The 14,296-nt window shown below is 27.4% G+C and overlaps 1 protein-coding gene across 3 annotated transcripts in view; it reads left to right on the top strand.

The window, feature by feature from the left end:
* The window catches only part of puc (dual specificity phosphatase puckered), a 48,840-nt gene that overhangs the window by 31,742 nt on the left and 2,802 nt on the right, over positions 1–14,296 (top strand). For all 3 annotated transcript variants that reach the window (XM_076406182.1, XM_076406180.1, XM_076406181.1), the window contains exons 3-4: positions 8,379–8,548; positions 8,661–8,835. In XM_076406182.1, coding sequence (XP_076262297.1) covers positions 8,379–8,548; positions 8,661–8,835 — 345 coding nt within the window. The remainder of the gene's footprint in view (positions 1–8,378; positions 8,549–8,660; positions 8,836–14,296) is intronic.

Here is a 14,296-nt window from a genome sequence, read left to right as displayed (position 1 = left end):
AGTCGATATTACCAGTCTGTGACAAGTAATACGAGTGAGCAGCAAATTTTGAGTGTTCCTTTTTAGTTTCTTTCCTTGTAGAGTTTCCACAAGTGGTAGGTCTACGACAATAAGTTACTTATGCCCTTAAAGTCCACAAAACCCAGATTGTAGCTGAAATTCATGGAGTCATTGAAAATTGAATAATTTATCTCATAAATAATAGGAATCAAAGAAAAAAAGAATCTTCTTATTACCTCTCTCACACACACAACTTGTCCTTATTAAAAAGCCCTAAATAAAATCAGAGTTCTATGTGTTGAAATCTTTGTTATTTGAAATATGATCTAGTGAAATGTAATATTAAAAAGAAGCATATAAAAACATATTAGACAATCGCATTTGTCAAGACAAAAATACTACAATACTATAAGTTATTATTCGATTGTATAACTAGCCATATAAAATTGATTGTCATCTTTTTGAGTAAACAAGTATATTTTTTATGGTTTTTATTTCAACTTTTAACCTACACACGTTCCCCATGTAGCTTGTTTAGTTTAAATAATGGTTTTACGTCTACTTTTTTGCTTTTGTTCAAAACTACGCTACTAACTAAAGTTTTGTTGTTTAATATTTATTTATAAATACTTTTTTTGAAGGAAGTTATTTATTTTTTAATCTTTTAATGTGTATAATATAAAATAAGCAGCATTGCTATTGCTTATCGTGTTAAGAGTTACTGTTCCTCCGTATATCCTGTATGATTTTATACTACGAATTAATCTGGAAATAAAATGTTCAGATATTTACTGCCTTTGTTGTTTATGGATTCATAATGCTATCTTTTGCAAATGATTGATATTTGGCTATTTGTACAATCGCATGCCTAGCTGGCTGAAATCACGATTCTTTAAATTTGTTTACGTAATTAAGTAATGGTATTTTGTCTGAGCACTGTGGCAGGTCAGAGCCACTTCAGCATGAGTCACAAGGGAATCCTGATATTTTTAGCAAACACTTCTGCATAATTAGGTTATAAATGACTTAAAATTGGTCATCGCATAATATTCACTAATTTATTTATCTTTGTTGTTTGTATTTATATTGATATTAAGGACACTATGATGTTTACATATTTATATTTGAATTTAATTTTATAATATTTTTTAACTAATAATTAAAAAAACTATTATTCTGCATGCTTTATCAAGTTCTTTTTATATAATTAAATCTTCCTTTCTTATTTTTGTATTAATATACCATCTTAATTACCAATGTTGAAACATTTATTTTGGTATTCAATATTTTATTAATATTATTTTACAATACTGTTTATCTGATATTAAAAAAAATATTTTGCATGTATAATGTTTCATATTTTTATTATTATCTCTTCTTTTCTTGTTTTTATATCCCAGTTTTATTACCATCTACGGTCGTCTTATTGATTAAATAGTCGCGGGTTCGAATACCATTCCGGGTTTGGATATTTTTAATATATGTTTTTGATAGTCTAGAGGCAAGTATATATAATACAACGTGGAATAACCATTTTAGTCTCGCGGCTAACCAAACTGGGTACGACCGAATGCTTTTTGGGATGATCTCTCGTTAGTTGGGTACTTTGAACACTGAAAAAATACTCCAAAATATATATTTTTTAATAACTTGCGTGTTTTTTTCTATTATTATAAATTCTTATTACTTTATTCAAATAAATAAACGAAAAATGGGTATATAAATTTAATAGTTTGATGTATTTGAGTATTATACTACGGATTTTGGTGGCCAACACCCCTATATTGTAGTCACAGGTAATGATGTGACTCACGATAAATGACTGACATACGACAAATATTTCTAAGCATGACCGTTGTTTTAATAATAAGGATATTTAATCACTTATTCTTGGAAATAAACGTATCAATATTGTTAATTTCGATGATGTCGTTACAACAAAGTTCTTTAAACATTCCTTTCTCACAGTTTCAGTTTTCAATGATGATTCACGACCTATGTGTTTATTCATATTCCGTGTGTGTGTGATGTGTGTCTGTTTAAATAGTATCAGTTCAAAGAAAAATAGAACAGTTTCCACTAATATCGCTATCTTAATTGATATATGATATCAACGTAATTCTTTATTGTTTTAAGTTGGTTTTTTGTTACTTTGAAACGGCTCTTTAAATAAATAATATAGTTTATTTAATTAAGCTTCTGGTGTTATACTGATTACTATCAATTAATAATTTAGATAACAACTATCTTAATACTGAAGGATCGCGTAATAAATTGATTTTTTTAGTTACCTTACTAACTATTCTCTTTTATATGAATAGTAAAGGTATTTACGTCCAGGTATATTCAGTTAGTGTTGAATGATACTTTTATTGCCTGTATTAGGGATGCAGAAAAAATATCGATATATCGTTATTTCGTTCGGTATTTTTTTTTCAGAACATATCGATATTTTTTGCCCGATATATCGATATTTTTTCAAATTAAATTAAATATAATTTTTAATAAACTTTTAAATGGGTACTTTATTTTAAATGTTTGGCGAATTTTGGTTGTTAATTTTAATGGTCCATCACTACTCTTTAAAATATTTAGGAAAAATATATATATTTTTAAGCTAATATTTCATAATTTTTATTTTTTCTTAACTATATCAATATATCTTTTGTAAAATATCGATATTTTTTATACTTTTAAAAAATATATCGATTTTTTTTCTCCCATATATCAATATTTTTTTAAAATAGCGAAAACGATATATCGATATTTTTTTTGGTGGCCAACACCCCATGGTTAGGTGTTATTTCTGTTTGGTAGCATAAAATATTTATTTTCCTAAATACTTTTTTGTGAATTAATTTTCAAATAAAAGTACATAATTTTTTTAGGAGTAAGAAACATTTTCAAATTTTTTTATCACAATCCATATGAATTTTACTTGTATACATAATTTTATAATAAAAATAAGCATCGCCTTAAAAGTTGTTTTAGGTTTAAATTTTTGGTATAAATAAATTCTTTGATCCAACTTTACAGTCGTAGATAATCAAATAATAAAATTACAGTTAAATTTTCAAGTCGACATGTCTGCTTTAAATGATTCTTTTAAATTTTGGATCCCCCATATTATAATCAGGCTTACCTGCACTTTCAAGACCGTTTTTATTTTTGAAAATGCTATTTTGAATTTTTTCTAAGCATAATCAATATATACTATTATTTAGTAACAGATAATAATTAAATAATTATAATATTTACAATATATAATATATAATATTTAGACAAGGTCGTTATTGATTATGAACCCGAGATATTTTGGTATAATTTAAGCTAATAAGAAAGAAATCCGAACTTCATATGTCAAGTTAGTGTGAAGAGTCATGTGAATATCAGTCTCAGAAAATTAATATTAGGTTATTTCTGAGAAATAATTACACAAGAACTTTAGTTATCAATCTGAGATGTTTTGCAATATTTTAAGCTCACGAAATAAAAAATTACAAAAAAATCTTCAAGTATTAAAAGAGTTATATCAAAATATTTAAAATATACAATTTTTTGAGAATTAGAAATTTGTAATATTTTTGCATATTTTTAAGTTTTATGTAGTTATTCTAAACAATTCAATTTACTGATTTTTGGGTTAATTGTTTGTATTTTTTTTTTAAATCACTAGGAAACCGAAAATTCATAATATTTATATCTGTAACAAGATTTGGAACGGTTTTTTTAAATACTTGAATGATTATATATGGATCAAAACAAATAGTTTCATTATTTTAACAAACAAAAAAATATTTATTATTATATATTTTTTAAGTTATTATCCAATATACAATACTTCTTACATGAGTCAAATGTTAATTACTAAACCCGTTCAAAAGTCGCCTTTTATTTCATAGATAACAACATGTACTGATAACGGAATGAATGAAGATTACTTAAATGGTTTTTGTTTTATTTTCCTACGAGAATTCACGAAATCCTACGAACCGGCAACAGTGCAACCGTAACATCGATGATAAATACAAGCGACCAGTGAATGAATCACTCTCCCACCGCCACTTATAGTGACCGTGTTAATCCAGCGTGTTTTTAAATAATTATTTACTCTCTATACTATGGGCAGACTGAGCGCATAGATTACTGTTGTTTCTTCTTATTCGAGATCTGTTATTGGTTAGTGTCTGTTATTATTTAGTGAACATTTGTAGTGTATATTCAGTGAATTGTCACGGATTATTACAACTCTAATATGAGGATTAAAAGGCCTAATTCTTACCCGGTGTTGAGGTTTCTACCTATACCGCCTAGTAAGTTTGTTTACATTCTCTGAAACAAATTAATTAGCGATTTTTCTAGTTTTGTTTATATATTCAGGCACGTTCTGAATATTAGCTTATTTTTCTGGTTCATTCAACTGTGGCAATTTGTTATTACGATATTATTTTAGTTCTGAAACATTATACTTCTACACGATAAAAACCTATATATTTCTCGAAATTTTAACAGCGTTACTTTGTAATATATATTAAATTTTATTCAAATTGTTTTATCAATGAAGGACAAAAACGTCTTTTTTTTTATAAATTTTCCTTAAATAGTATTTATTCCGATAGTAGAAATATGAACAGAAACAAATACCATATTAAATATTCTGTGACGTATATCAAAAAGAATTTAAAAGCTGTTTTTTATGCATGGTTGAAATATGTTTTAGCATAATGATTAACATAAAACCATCCTGACGTCATTAAGTTGAATATTTAGATGATCATGATCATTTTGGAAACTAGAAACATTTATATATTAAAACATGTACTATTATTTGATTTGTTATCTGTTTTATCAGGATGATTCATGACACGATATTTAAATCAGGGGGTAAACACGGTATCCTGGGGTATATCTAATCATAGATCCTTTATTTAGTGAATCATATGTTTTTCTTTACACAATATTTTGAATCAACAACAAAATCCAGCGTGTAGTTTGTTTTCAGGTTTAATCGATGTGAATCATGATAGCACTAATTATTAGCACTAAATTTGATAATAATTTAATGGCATTTTAGAGCGTGGCAATTATTGTGTAGATCTGAAATGACTAATAGTTGTATCATTAAATACGTTATAACTAACCAGAGCCGGTAGGATTTTCCTGAAAACACAAAATCCCATTACATTATAATAATATTGAAAACATTCTTTGGCTAGCTTGGCCTTTGATATCATTCTATTACGCATTTTTTCAATGTCACACAAGCATGGTTTATGACGCACCTAAATTGTATCCTTCTATTTTTCACACAATAAAAATATTGACTCATTCATTGTTTTTGTTATGTGACACATGTGTTGTCTAATTTTCCATTCCGTTGTTTCAATTAGTTTTAATTTGTATTGTTCATTCACGAGAAAACACTAAAAAAATAACGCAAATTTATTTATACTTATTATCAAAATTAAATAGTATCCAAATTTATTGTATATTTCAGGCTTCTGGTTTTGTCAGATGAGTAATTAACAAACTGTAACATCTATGTATTAATTAGATTTTTTCATTAATAGTGAGCTGGTAAAATTGGAAGTAAAATAGGATATATAGACTGGTAATCAGAAAGAAAATTTAAGCCAAGATTCCTTGATTTATTGAATTATTGAGGATTATTTTCATAATTCTCCAAAATAGTAAAATAAGGGCGAAAATTTGACCTATATTAATTTAAATAGAATTAATTTAAATAGAATTAATTTAATTAATTAATTCTATTTTAATTCTTGACTTGAATAGAAAATATTTTTTTCTAAATGTTTAATTATTTATTTATTATTACACTAATTGTAATTTATATATTCATAGTTATATTTTTATAATTTGAAATTATTTTATCAGTAATTCTTGTATATTTTTAATATAATTGAAATTCCATGTATTTATGTTCCATGTTTATTTCTATTGTTAGTAGGTTTATATATTTTATAAAATTGTTAATACTCTTTTAGTGGTACCAAACCAAACCAAATTTGGACCTTGTTTAATCTTTTAAATATATTTTTAAATAATTTATAACATGTTTTTGTATATTAGTATAAAATTTAGCCTCTGTAATTCAAATTCAAAGCTTAGAGTCTTTATATTTTTATTGAATTTGAATATATCAAAATTACATCAGTCATTTTTAGTTTCTGTCGTTTTATTATCAAAAAGGTATTTTAAGGCAATTAAATAATAAGTCATAGTTAAATTCTAAGGAATGTAATATGAAATATGTTGGTTATTCATATTTTTTATGATTTTATCTTCTGAAAGATATTTTATTGACCTCTATTAATATTTCATGTATCCTGTTTCCACATAAAATTGAAAACAATATATTTAAAAGTAAAATAAAACTGCTTAATATTTAAAAACAACTTTGAATTGTATTCAAAGTGTCAATGATAATGTATGTCTCGGTAGTCCTGATATGGCGCTGTGCTTTTTCGAAATTTCCCTTATTGCGAGCTCATACACATCCACTAATCACAATTTATGTTAATGACTGTATGAATCAACGGTTTAAACGTAACATTTATTCGCGTTTTGTATGCTAAATAGCCACGTTACCGTTTTAATTACGTATCGCTATACGTCCGTCCACAAAAAGATTGCTTCGCTAGTTTGGCAGTTGTCGATGATTGTTTCTTGTTATTGAAAATGATTGAAACAAATGACTGTGCCCATGACGTAATACCGGCTTTGTTTAACTGTCAAGATTATCATGATCTAACCCTCATCCTAAGAGTGACTCATATGAACCATTCAAATTTTACCCCTATTTAGTGTATGATTCACTATATCGTACTACTGTTTGGACCTATTCAAAGGCATCGCTTTTTTATGGGAATTTTAATAATACAGGGTGCATACGTGAATCATAGCGCGGCACTGTTAACCGATTCAATAATGTTTTCTTCCTTGTTTCCTTTGTATTGTCACGGCTGATGACAGAACCGTTTAAATCGAATTAAAGAATAATTCCTCTCGTTAAATGATTATAAACTTAATTTACTCTGTAATCCGTTCGTTTCTTTTATTGTTGACTCAACCTGTACAATACGGTTTTCGTCTAATGACTCACATTCCCTCTAATTAACCATGTTAATTAATATTTTTTTGAAAAACGTTGATTTTTTGCTTCTTTGTAGAGTAGCAATTTCCACAGTTACGTATATATGTAGAAGTCACTTGATGTATTAAAGATTCAGATATTTAGTTGTAGAAAAAGGTCATGATTTTAATGTCCTTTGGATTAATATCAAAAATTGGATATTAAAAAAATTTAAAATGATATGAAAAATTAGTAGAATTTAATTTTAAAGTTTTTGCCCTTTTAAAGTCCACATATATTTATGGTTGATTTGATGTATGTCCTTTGGTTTGATATTAAAAATTTTACATTAGAAACAAATAAAGAATAAAAGCGCGATAAAAATGATAATTAATTTCCAAAGTTTTGGCCAGTTAATATATTCATTAGTTTAATTGCAGTAATTTGTCATGGATTTTGATGTTCTTTGGTTTGATATTTTAAATTGATATAAACATATAATAAAAAGAGTTGATTTTTAAAGTTTTTATCCAGTCATATTCTACATTTCTTTAATATCGAAGAATCTTTAATTTATTCGATTTAATTATAGACATTCGTTGTGGGTTGTGTTTTCCACACTTTAAAGTCATTTTTTATGCAAAAAAATTGGATATTAAAAACAATTAAGCGTAAAAAATTAGTTGATTTTCAATGTTTTTGTCCATTTAAAAGATTCGCCAGTTTAGTCGTAGACTTTGATGTCAAAAACTGATTATAAAAAAATAAAGCGAGATGCAAAATTAGTAGAGTTGATTTTGTCCCGTTAAATTATGAAATATATATAATAAAATGAACACATATGATGTAAGTTGTGTAATGGTATTGTAACGGCATATTGTTCGTTGTTTTATTTGTGTTAAAGTAAAAGTTGTGTTTTTGTTGGATATTTGTTCCGGTAGTATTATTTATCGTTTAAATGGTTTCCTAATATACCCGATTTCCCACGTGTACTGAATTTTATAATATATGCTGATGGTTTAATAGTTAATCTGTGTAAATCGTTCGAAAATGTATGCTCTACCGATTTTTGTCATTCATGTAATATTTATGAACTGTATTTTTTATTTCTATTGGCGACAGTTATGCAAAATAGGAGACGTATTTTTAAAAGTCAGATTTCTGTTTCCTGCATTTTCTCAGTCAGATATATTTAAACTAGGACCTGACCATTTTACTTTGTAATGATTTCCCTGCGATCTGTATTCCAGTCTGGATTGTATACGATTTTTGTTTTGTATTACAGGGGGACACAAGGAATTTCACAGAAAACACAAAGAATTATGTGAGGATACCTTGGCGACTGGACTGAGTTCGAGAGGCCTTTCACCCTCAGCCTCTTGTCCAGCGTTAGCAGATGTGGATTCTTATCCCGCATCAAAAGTTTTACCCTTCCTCTATCTTGGAAACAGCAAGGTGATTAAAGTCATGTCGTCAGATTGTTAATAATGTCACAATGTTGTATTAACGATCAGGCCGATGGTTATAAATCGCGCTATATATAAATTTTTTGTCTTCTTTCGTGCAGGATGCAGCTGACCTTTCTTGTCTGCAAGGACTGGGTACCACCTGCGTGTTAAACGTGACGTCACAGCTGCCCGGGTACCACGAGGAATGCGGTATTACATACAAGCAAATACCCGCGACAGACTCAGGTCATCAGAACTTAAAGCAATATTTTGAAGAGGCATTCGAATTTATCGGTAAGATTTCGCTAATCAAAACTCTCAAATTATACAATATCAGTATGTAGAACGTTTATCTGGCACATACTACGACAACATATGTCAAATTTAAATCTCGATACGAGATAATCGCCATTTTTTCCTCTCCCCGTCCTAGCTTTTATTGATATCAGAGTTTCAACAAAGTCAAATTAAATCATTGATGTTTCACATTTATTGAACTTTAACATTTATTAATGAACCGGGTTGACGTACAAGTTTCGTAACAATTTATTTATGCCTTTCTATATTGTTGTGTTGTTGAGTTTTAATATTACTATCACCACGATATAAATATTGGTTTTTTTCTGTTTTTTTTTAAATCGTATTTTCGCTGATACAAGGAATACGATTGTACGTTCATCATTTACAGGGGTATTAAAATTTCACACTTTTGAAGAGCTAGTAGGCATTTGATAAGATTGTTGTTTTGAGTTTTATCAGAATTATCTAAATTTTTCGATGAAAATTGACATATTTAATGAAATGAATTGCGTTTATTTTTGTACATCTATTTTTGTTTTTATCGATAATTATTTAAATAAATATAAAAAATTATTCTATCGCTTATTTCTGTAGAACTTTATCGATTGAGAGCAAATATTAAGCAAATATCCAGCAAATTCCACCAGGAAGTCAAAAGTACTATTTCCTGTTTTTAGTTCAACTTGTGTTGAAGGATATTATAACCACAAAATGATAAACTGCGTATTATCAATCTTCTGAAGGTGCCGTGAAAGTGGTACCAAGTTTTATGTGTTTAAATTACGTAATGTTTTTGCTAGTTTTGGTGAAATTAATAATTCCTGTTTTATGTCCAATTATTTTTATATTTCCAAATCAAACATTTTATTTGATATAATGAAAGAATGTGCTTTATTGTTATTCAACTTGTTCCAAATTGTTTAAAGTGAAAGTTTGATTGTGTTGCCGCTCATAGTTGTTTTCATATTTAATGAAGTGGGATTTGGATTTTTTTTCTTCTAAAATAAAGATGATCTATTCGATTATTTAAGTTTACGTTCGCACTCACGCCTTAGTAAACAATGTTTGTAAAATATAACCACAATTTTTTTTTGATATGATTAATTCGATATTTGCGTAATCACAATTTTGTAATGTCTTTTAAATGAAATTAAAACAATTCTTGTTTATTTAAGATGGCCTCGACCAATTTGATTATATAAAAATGGCATAACATATAGTTTTTATTTTATGAATGTGTCATGAATAATCATTGTTTAAGTTTAACTGAATTCTACAATACCTGTCATTATATATGCCAAAAATTATTGTGGCTTGAATTGAATATAAATTTTATTCATATCTATTTTTTACTACAGATTTATTTATATTTAAAGAATACATTAATTAAAAGGTAAAAAAACAAAAATCCCAAAAATTACAGGCTCTTCTTCAGCCTAAAGGTGGAGTCTAAAAAAAATCATTTGTGCTGCTATGGTGCAAGGTAAAAAAAGTCAAAACAATTTTTTTTTTCGTTTTTAGATGCCGCTTCACTAAATAGATCTTCGAAACTAATTTAAATATATAAAAATCCTCAAAATGTGAAAAAATAATTGGATTTTTTCAAATTTCTAGACTAGAATAACCCAATAAAGCAACAAGTTAAAATTAAGAAACAATAATTATTGATTATTTTATCTTCTCACTGAATTAAAACAGTTATTTTTTTAGTTATGTTCTTTAATAATATGTTTATATAATAAAAGAGACTTATTACACATTTAGTTATACTATATATGTATACTGGTGAATCGTACAGTATATCTCTACTTGATTTATTTATTGAATGAATGTAAAGCAGTGTAATTATATTTAAATATCGTAGCATGGGGTGCTGTTATATTTATAGCTTATAAAACAATAATGATGTATTTCCTAAATTTAACTGAAATCGAGAATAGTTTTTGTGAAGTTGATTTATTGATAAAAACTATGTGTGCTAGTAAATTATTAAATATCATTATTAAAGATTTAAATAAAATAACACACAGTAAACAACTTCATCTAGTTGAATAATGAAAATCGATGATAATTATAATCGAATTAACAAGAAACATTCCATGGCGTAATCGAGAATCGTTGAGAGCGTAGCGGTTAAGCTGCGGAAGGAAGGAAATCAACACCCTATTACCACCCCAAATAAAAACTAAAAGGTGCTCCGCAAACAAGCGTGACACCCCGTAGCGATACAATGAGTCATAGTATCTATTGAAGTGCAACCAGAACGTTCAAAAGCCCTCAACTGTACAATGATACCGATGAGTAATGTTCTGCGCTGACTCAAGCGCAAGGTCATCTCCTAAACTCGCCAGCCAGCTTGGCCGCCAGACCATTCATAAGAACAAATTCGCATTTATGATGATGACTGACCGACATATGTGTATATGCGACATTTCAAGGGTCTTCCTCGGCACTGTTCACGCTTCTTTGTCTTAAACCGTTCTGGTAAAAGTCGAAAACGGTTGTTGACAAGGTTCTTTATTGTTTCTTTTTATTGGTACTGTTGAAAAGCACTTTGTGTGTCTTAAAACTGGCCACCGAATTCTCACATTGACCATAACGGACTCTTTTTTTTATAGATCTTAGTTTCGTGTGTTTAATTTTTATTGTTAATTTTTATGTTGATTTTTTTTCTATTACTTCATCAGTGATTTTTTTCGAAACCTTATTAAACTCTGTTTATTATTTTTTCTATAAATATAAAAAATAAAAAAAACTTTATTCACTAACAATTATTACAATTTTGGACTAATTTAATAGTATATTTTTAAATATTTATAAAAAATATTCATACAGATTCATCAGTTATTTTATTCAAAACTTTATTTAATTCTGTTTATTTTTTTGTGTGTTAATATATATTCTTCGCTAGTGACTTGTTCGAAACTTTATTATTTTTTATGTAAAAATAAAAAATTTAGAAAATAAAACTTACTCTTTGATATTTAACAATTAATACAATTTCAAATCTATATTTTCTATGATTCAGCAATTTTTACTTAATATATCCAGCATATATATTAATACTTATCTAGATTGTAAATTTCGAAATATTTATAAAAAAATTGTGATATGTATTTATATATATATATATATATATATATATATATATATATATATATATATATATATATATACATATACATATATATACATGGTATATTTCGAAATATTTGTATAGTTTTTTAATACATATATTTCCGTTATAACTTCCTTTATGTCATGACCAAGTTAATTGTTATGAATCACGAATCTGAATTGAATCAGTCCCTACTAATAGCTTTTATCGGGAGCATAGGGTAAGGTCGACCTTTGTTTGCTAAGTGCCCGGTTTAATCCCTCCTGTGGTGGATTGTACAGGTTTAGTCATAGCAAACAGGGCCATATGCGTCGATTATCATTGCGCCTGTATGTCATGTACTAATATTGACATAAATGACATCAGTTTTACCATAATTTTCGGTAATATTAGCAGGATTACCGCTTTCGCGTGTGTTTACTTTATAATATTTCTTTTATCACAGCTGCTTCGCCTTCCATTCGATTTTCCTGAATATCGAATAATATAAAAATAGTTTCTTACCACAGTGAAAAAGCATTTACCACAAGACGGGTGGATTTTGGCTTGTTTGGGATTTAAATAGAAAAACCTTCGGATTCGAGAGCGAGAAAGAGTGAGAAGAAACGTGGGATTTCCTTAATGTTTACTGCTTCATTTTTCCATAGAATCGATGATGCAAATAATTTCTCGAAAATTGATGGTCCGGTACTTGGCGTGTTTTTTGAAGCGCCACATGTTTGAATCATTTACTTTATTTCTTTTCGATGAATCGTGTATGAGAAGAACATATAAACATAGTGGAATCCTGGTTACACGGATTTGGTTTTTTCATCGTACGTCAATAAGAACAATTTAAAAACGGAAAAATTCGAAATAAGTAATTTCGATTTTTTTGTTTAAGTAATCATTTCCGTTATTTGAGATTAATTTTTTTTAAATTTCGCGTTTTACGTCAATATTTAAATAACGCTGATTTAGATTTACATATTATAACAAATTCCTGTTACTATAGAAAAATAATGAAATTTATCAATTAATATAAACATTGTTAAATCAACATCCTCTATTATTTGCTCGTAAAACTTCTGATTTCATCCTTCTGGTTGTGGTGGAATAATGTTGGGAAGTGTACATTTCCTGGTTGCCTTGTCATTCATTCATCCATAGAGTATTCAGATTGTGTTATGATTGAAATTGTTGTGTAATGATGTACTGATGATGTCGTGACTAGCCTGTTAATGTTCTTCTTGAATTTGTAGTTTATTTGTTCATGTTAACTCGGGTCTGATTTTATTTTCCTTGCTAAATTGACACTAGTAAGTAGTCACTATTTTTTGTTCTTGTTTTTGAGTCCTAATGAGCTCTGAATAGACATAAAACTCATAAATTAGCCAAATTTACAATTTGAGATATATAATTCAGCTGATTAGTCATATTTTGTTTCATATTATTTTTAACAATTATACTTTTACATAAAAGATTTACCAAAAATGTCAAGGAAACAGAATATTTAGAAATTCTAATTTGACTAAGAAAATTTGTTATCGTAATTTGTGAAATTAGGAGATAACCCTATTTGAAAAAAATGGTAAAAATAATATACTCAAAAATATATATTTTGAATTACATGCAAAAGAATTTGAATTAGAAAATTCAGGAAGTTCTCTTTCTCTAGTTTGGTGAAGAGCGCATTTTTAACCTAATTTGTGAAATTATCCGTTGTTCTTTTGAAAATCATATTGAACAAAAAATACATACATTAGTTTTTATGTTAAATAATTTAAATAACTTAATTAGGAAAATTCAGAAAGTTCCTCTATGTAATTTGGTCCATAAAGATAATTTTTTACTGTAACGTTACCATGAAATTGAGTTACCCTATCAAATCACTATAAAAATACTTTAAAATATATTATTTACATATAGTTCTCTATCTAATTTGTCGAAGGGAATTTTTTTATTGAAAAAACTACTATAAATAGATATACTAATTTATATGTAAAATAATTTTAATTTTTAAGAATATTAATTTATATATATTTAATTATTTATTTATTTATTAAATGCATGCCTTACTCACCATTATATCTTATCTTGGCGCTATGAGTAACAAATAAGGACCAATGTTATATTATCAAAATTTGACTCAACGTTTGCTTTTTCATGGTTTATGTTTCATATACCACACGCCTTATCTGTTTATTTGTATATAACTTACTTTTGATGTTTATATTATTGTTCATCCAGACAATACGAGAAATTTCAATACTACAGTAAAAAAACAACACAAAAAGTTCATTTTAATTATCATCCATAACCACGGAAAATCATTGATGCAAAAAAAATCATAGCGCA

The sequence above is a fragment of the Rhynchophorus ferrugineus genome, unplaced genomic scaffold, assembly GCF_030347505.1.
Source record: "Rhynchophorus ferrugineus isolate W39M unplaced genomic scaffold, kcgeb_rfMv2 rfM5, whole genome shotgun sequence".
NCBI lineage: Eukaryota > Metazoa > Arthropoda > Insecta > Coleoptera > Curculionidae > Rhynchophorus > Rhynchophorus ferrugineus.
This window is presented reverse-complemented; position numbering and strand designations above follow the sequence as displayed.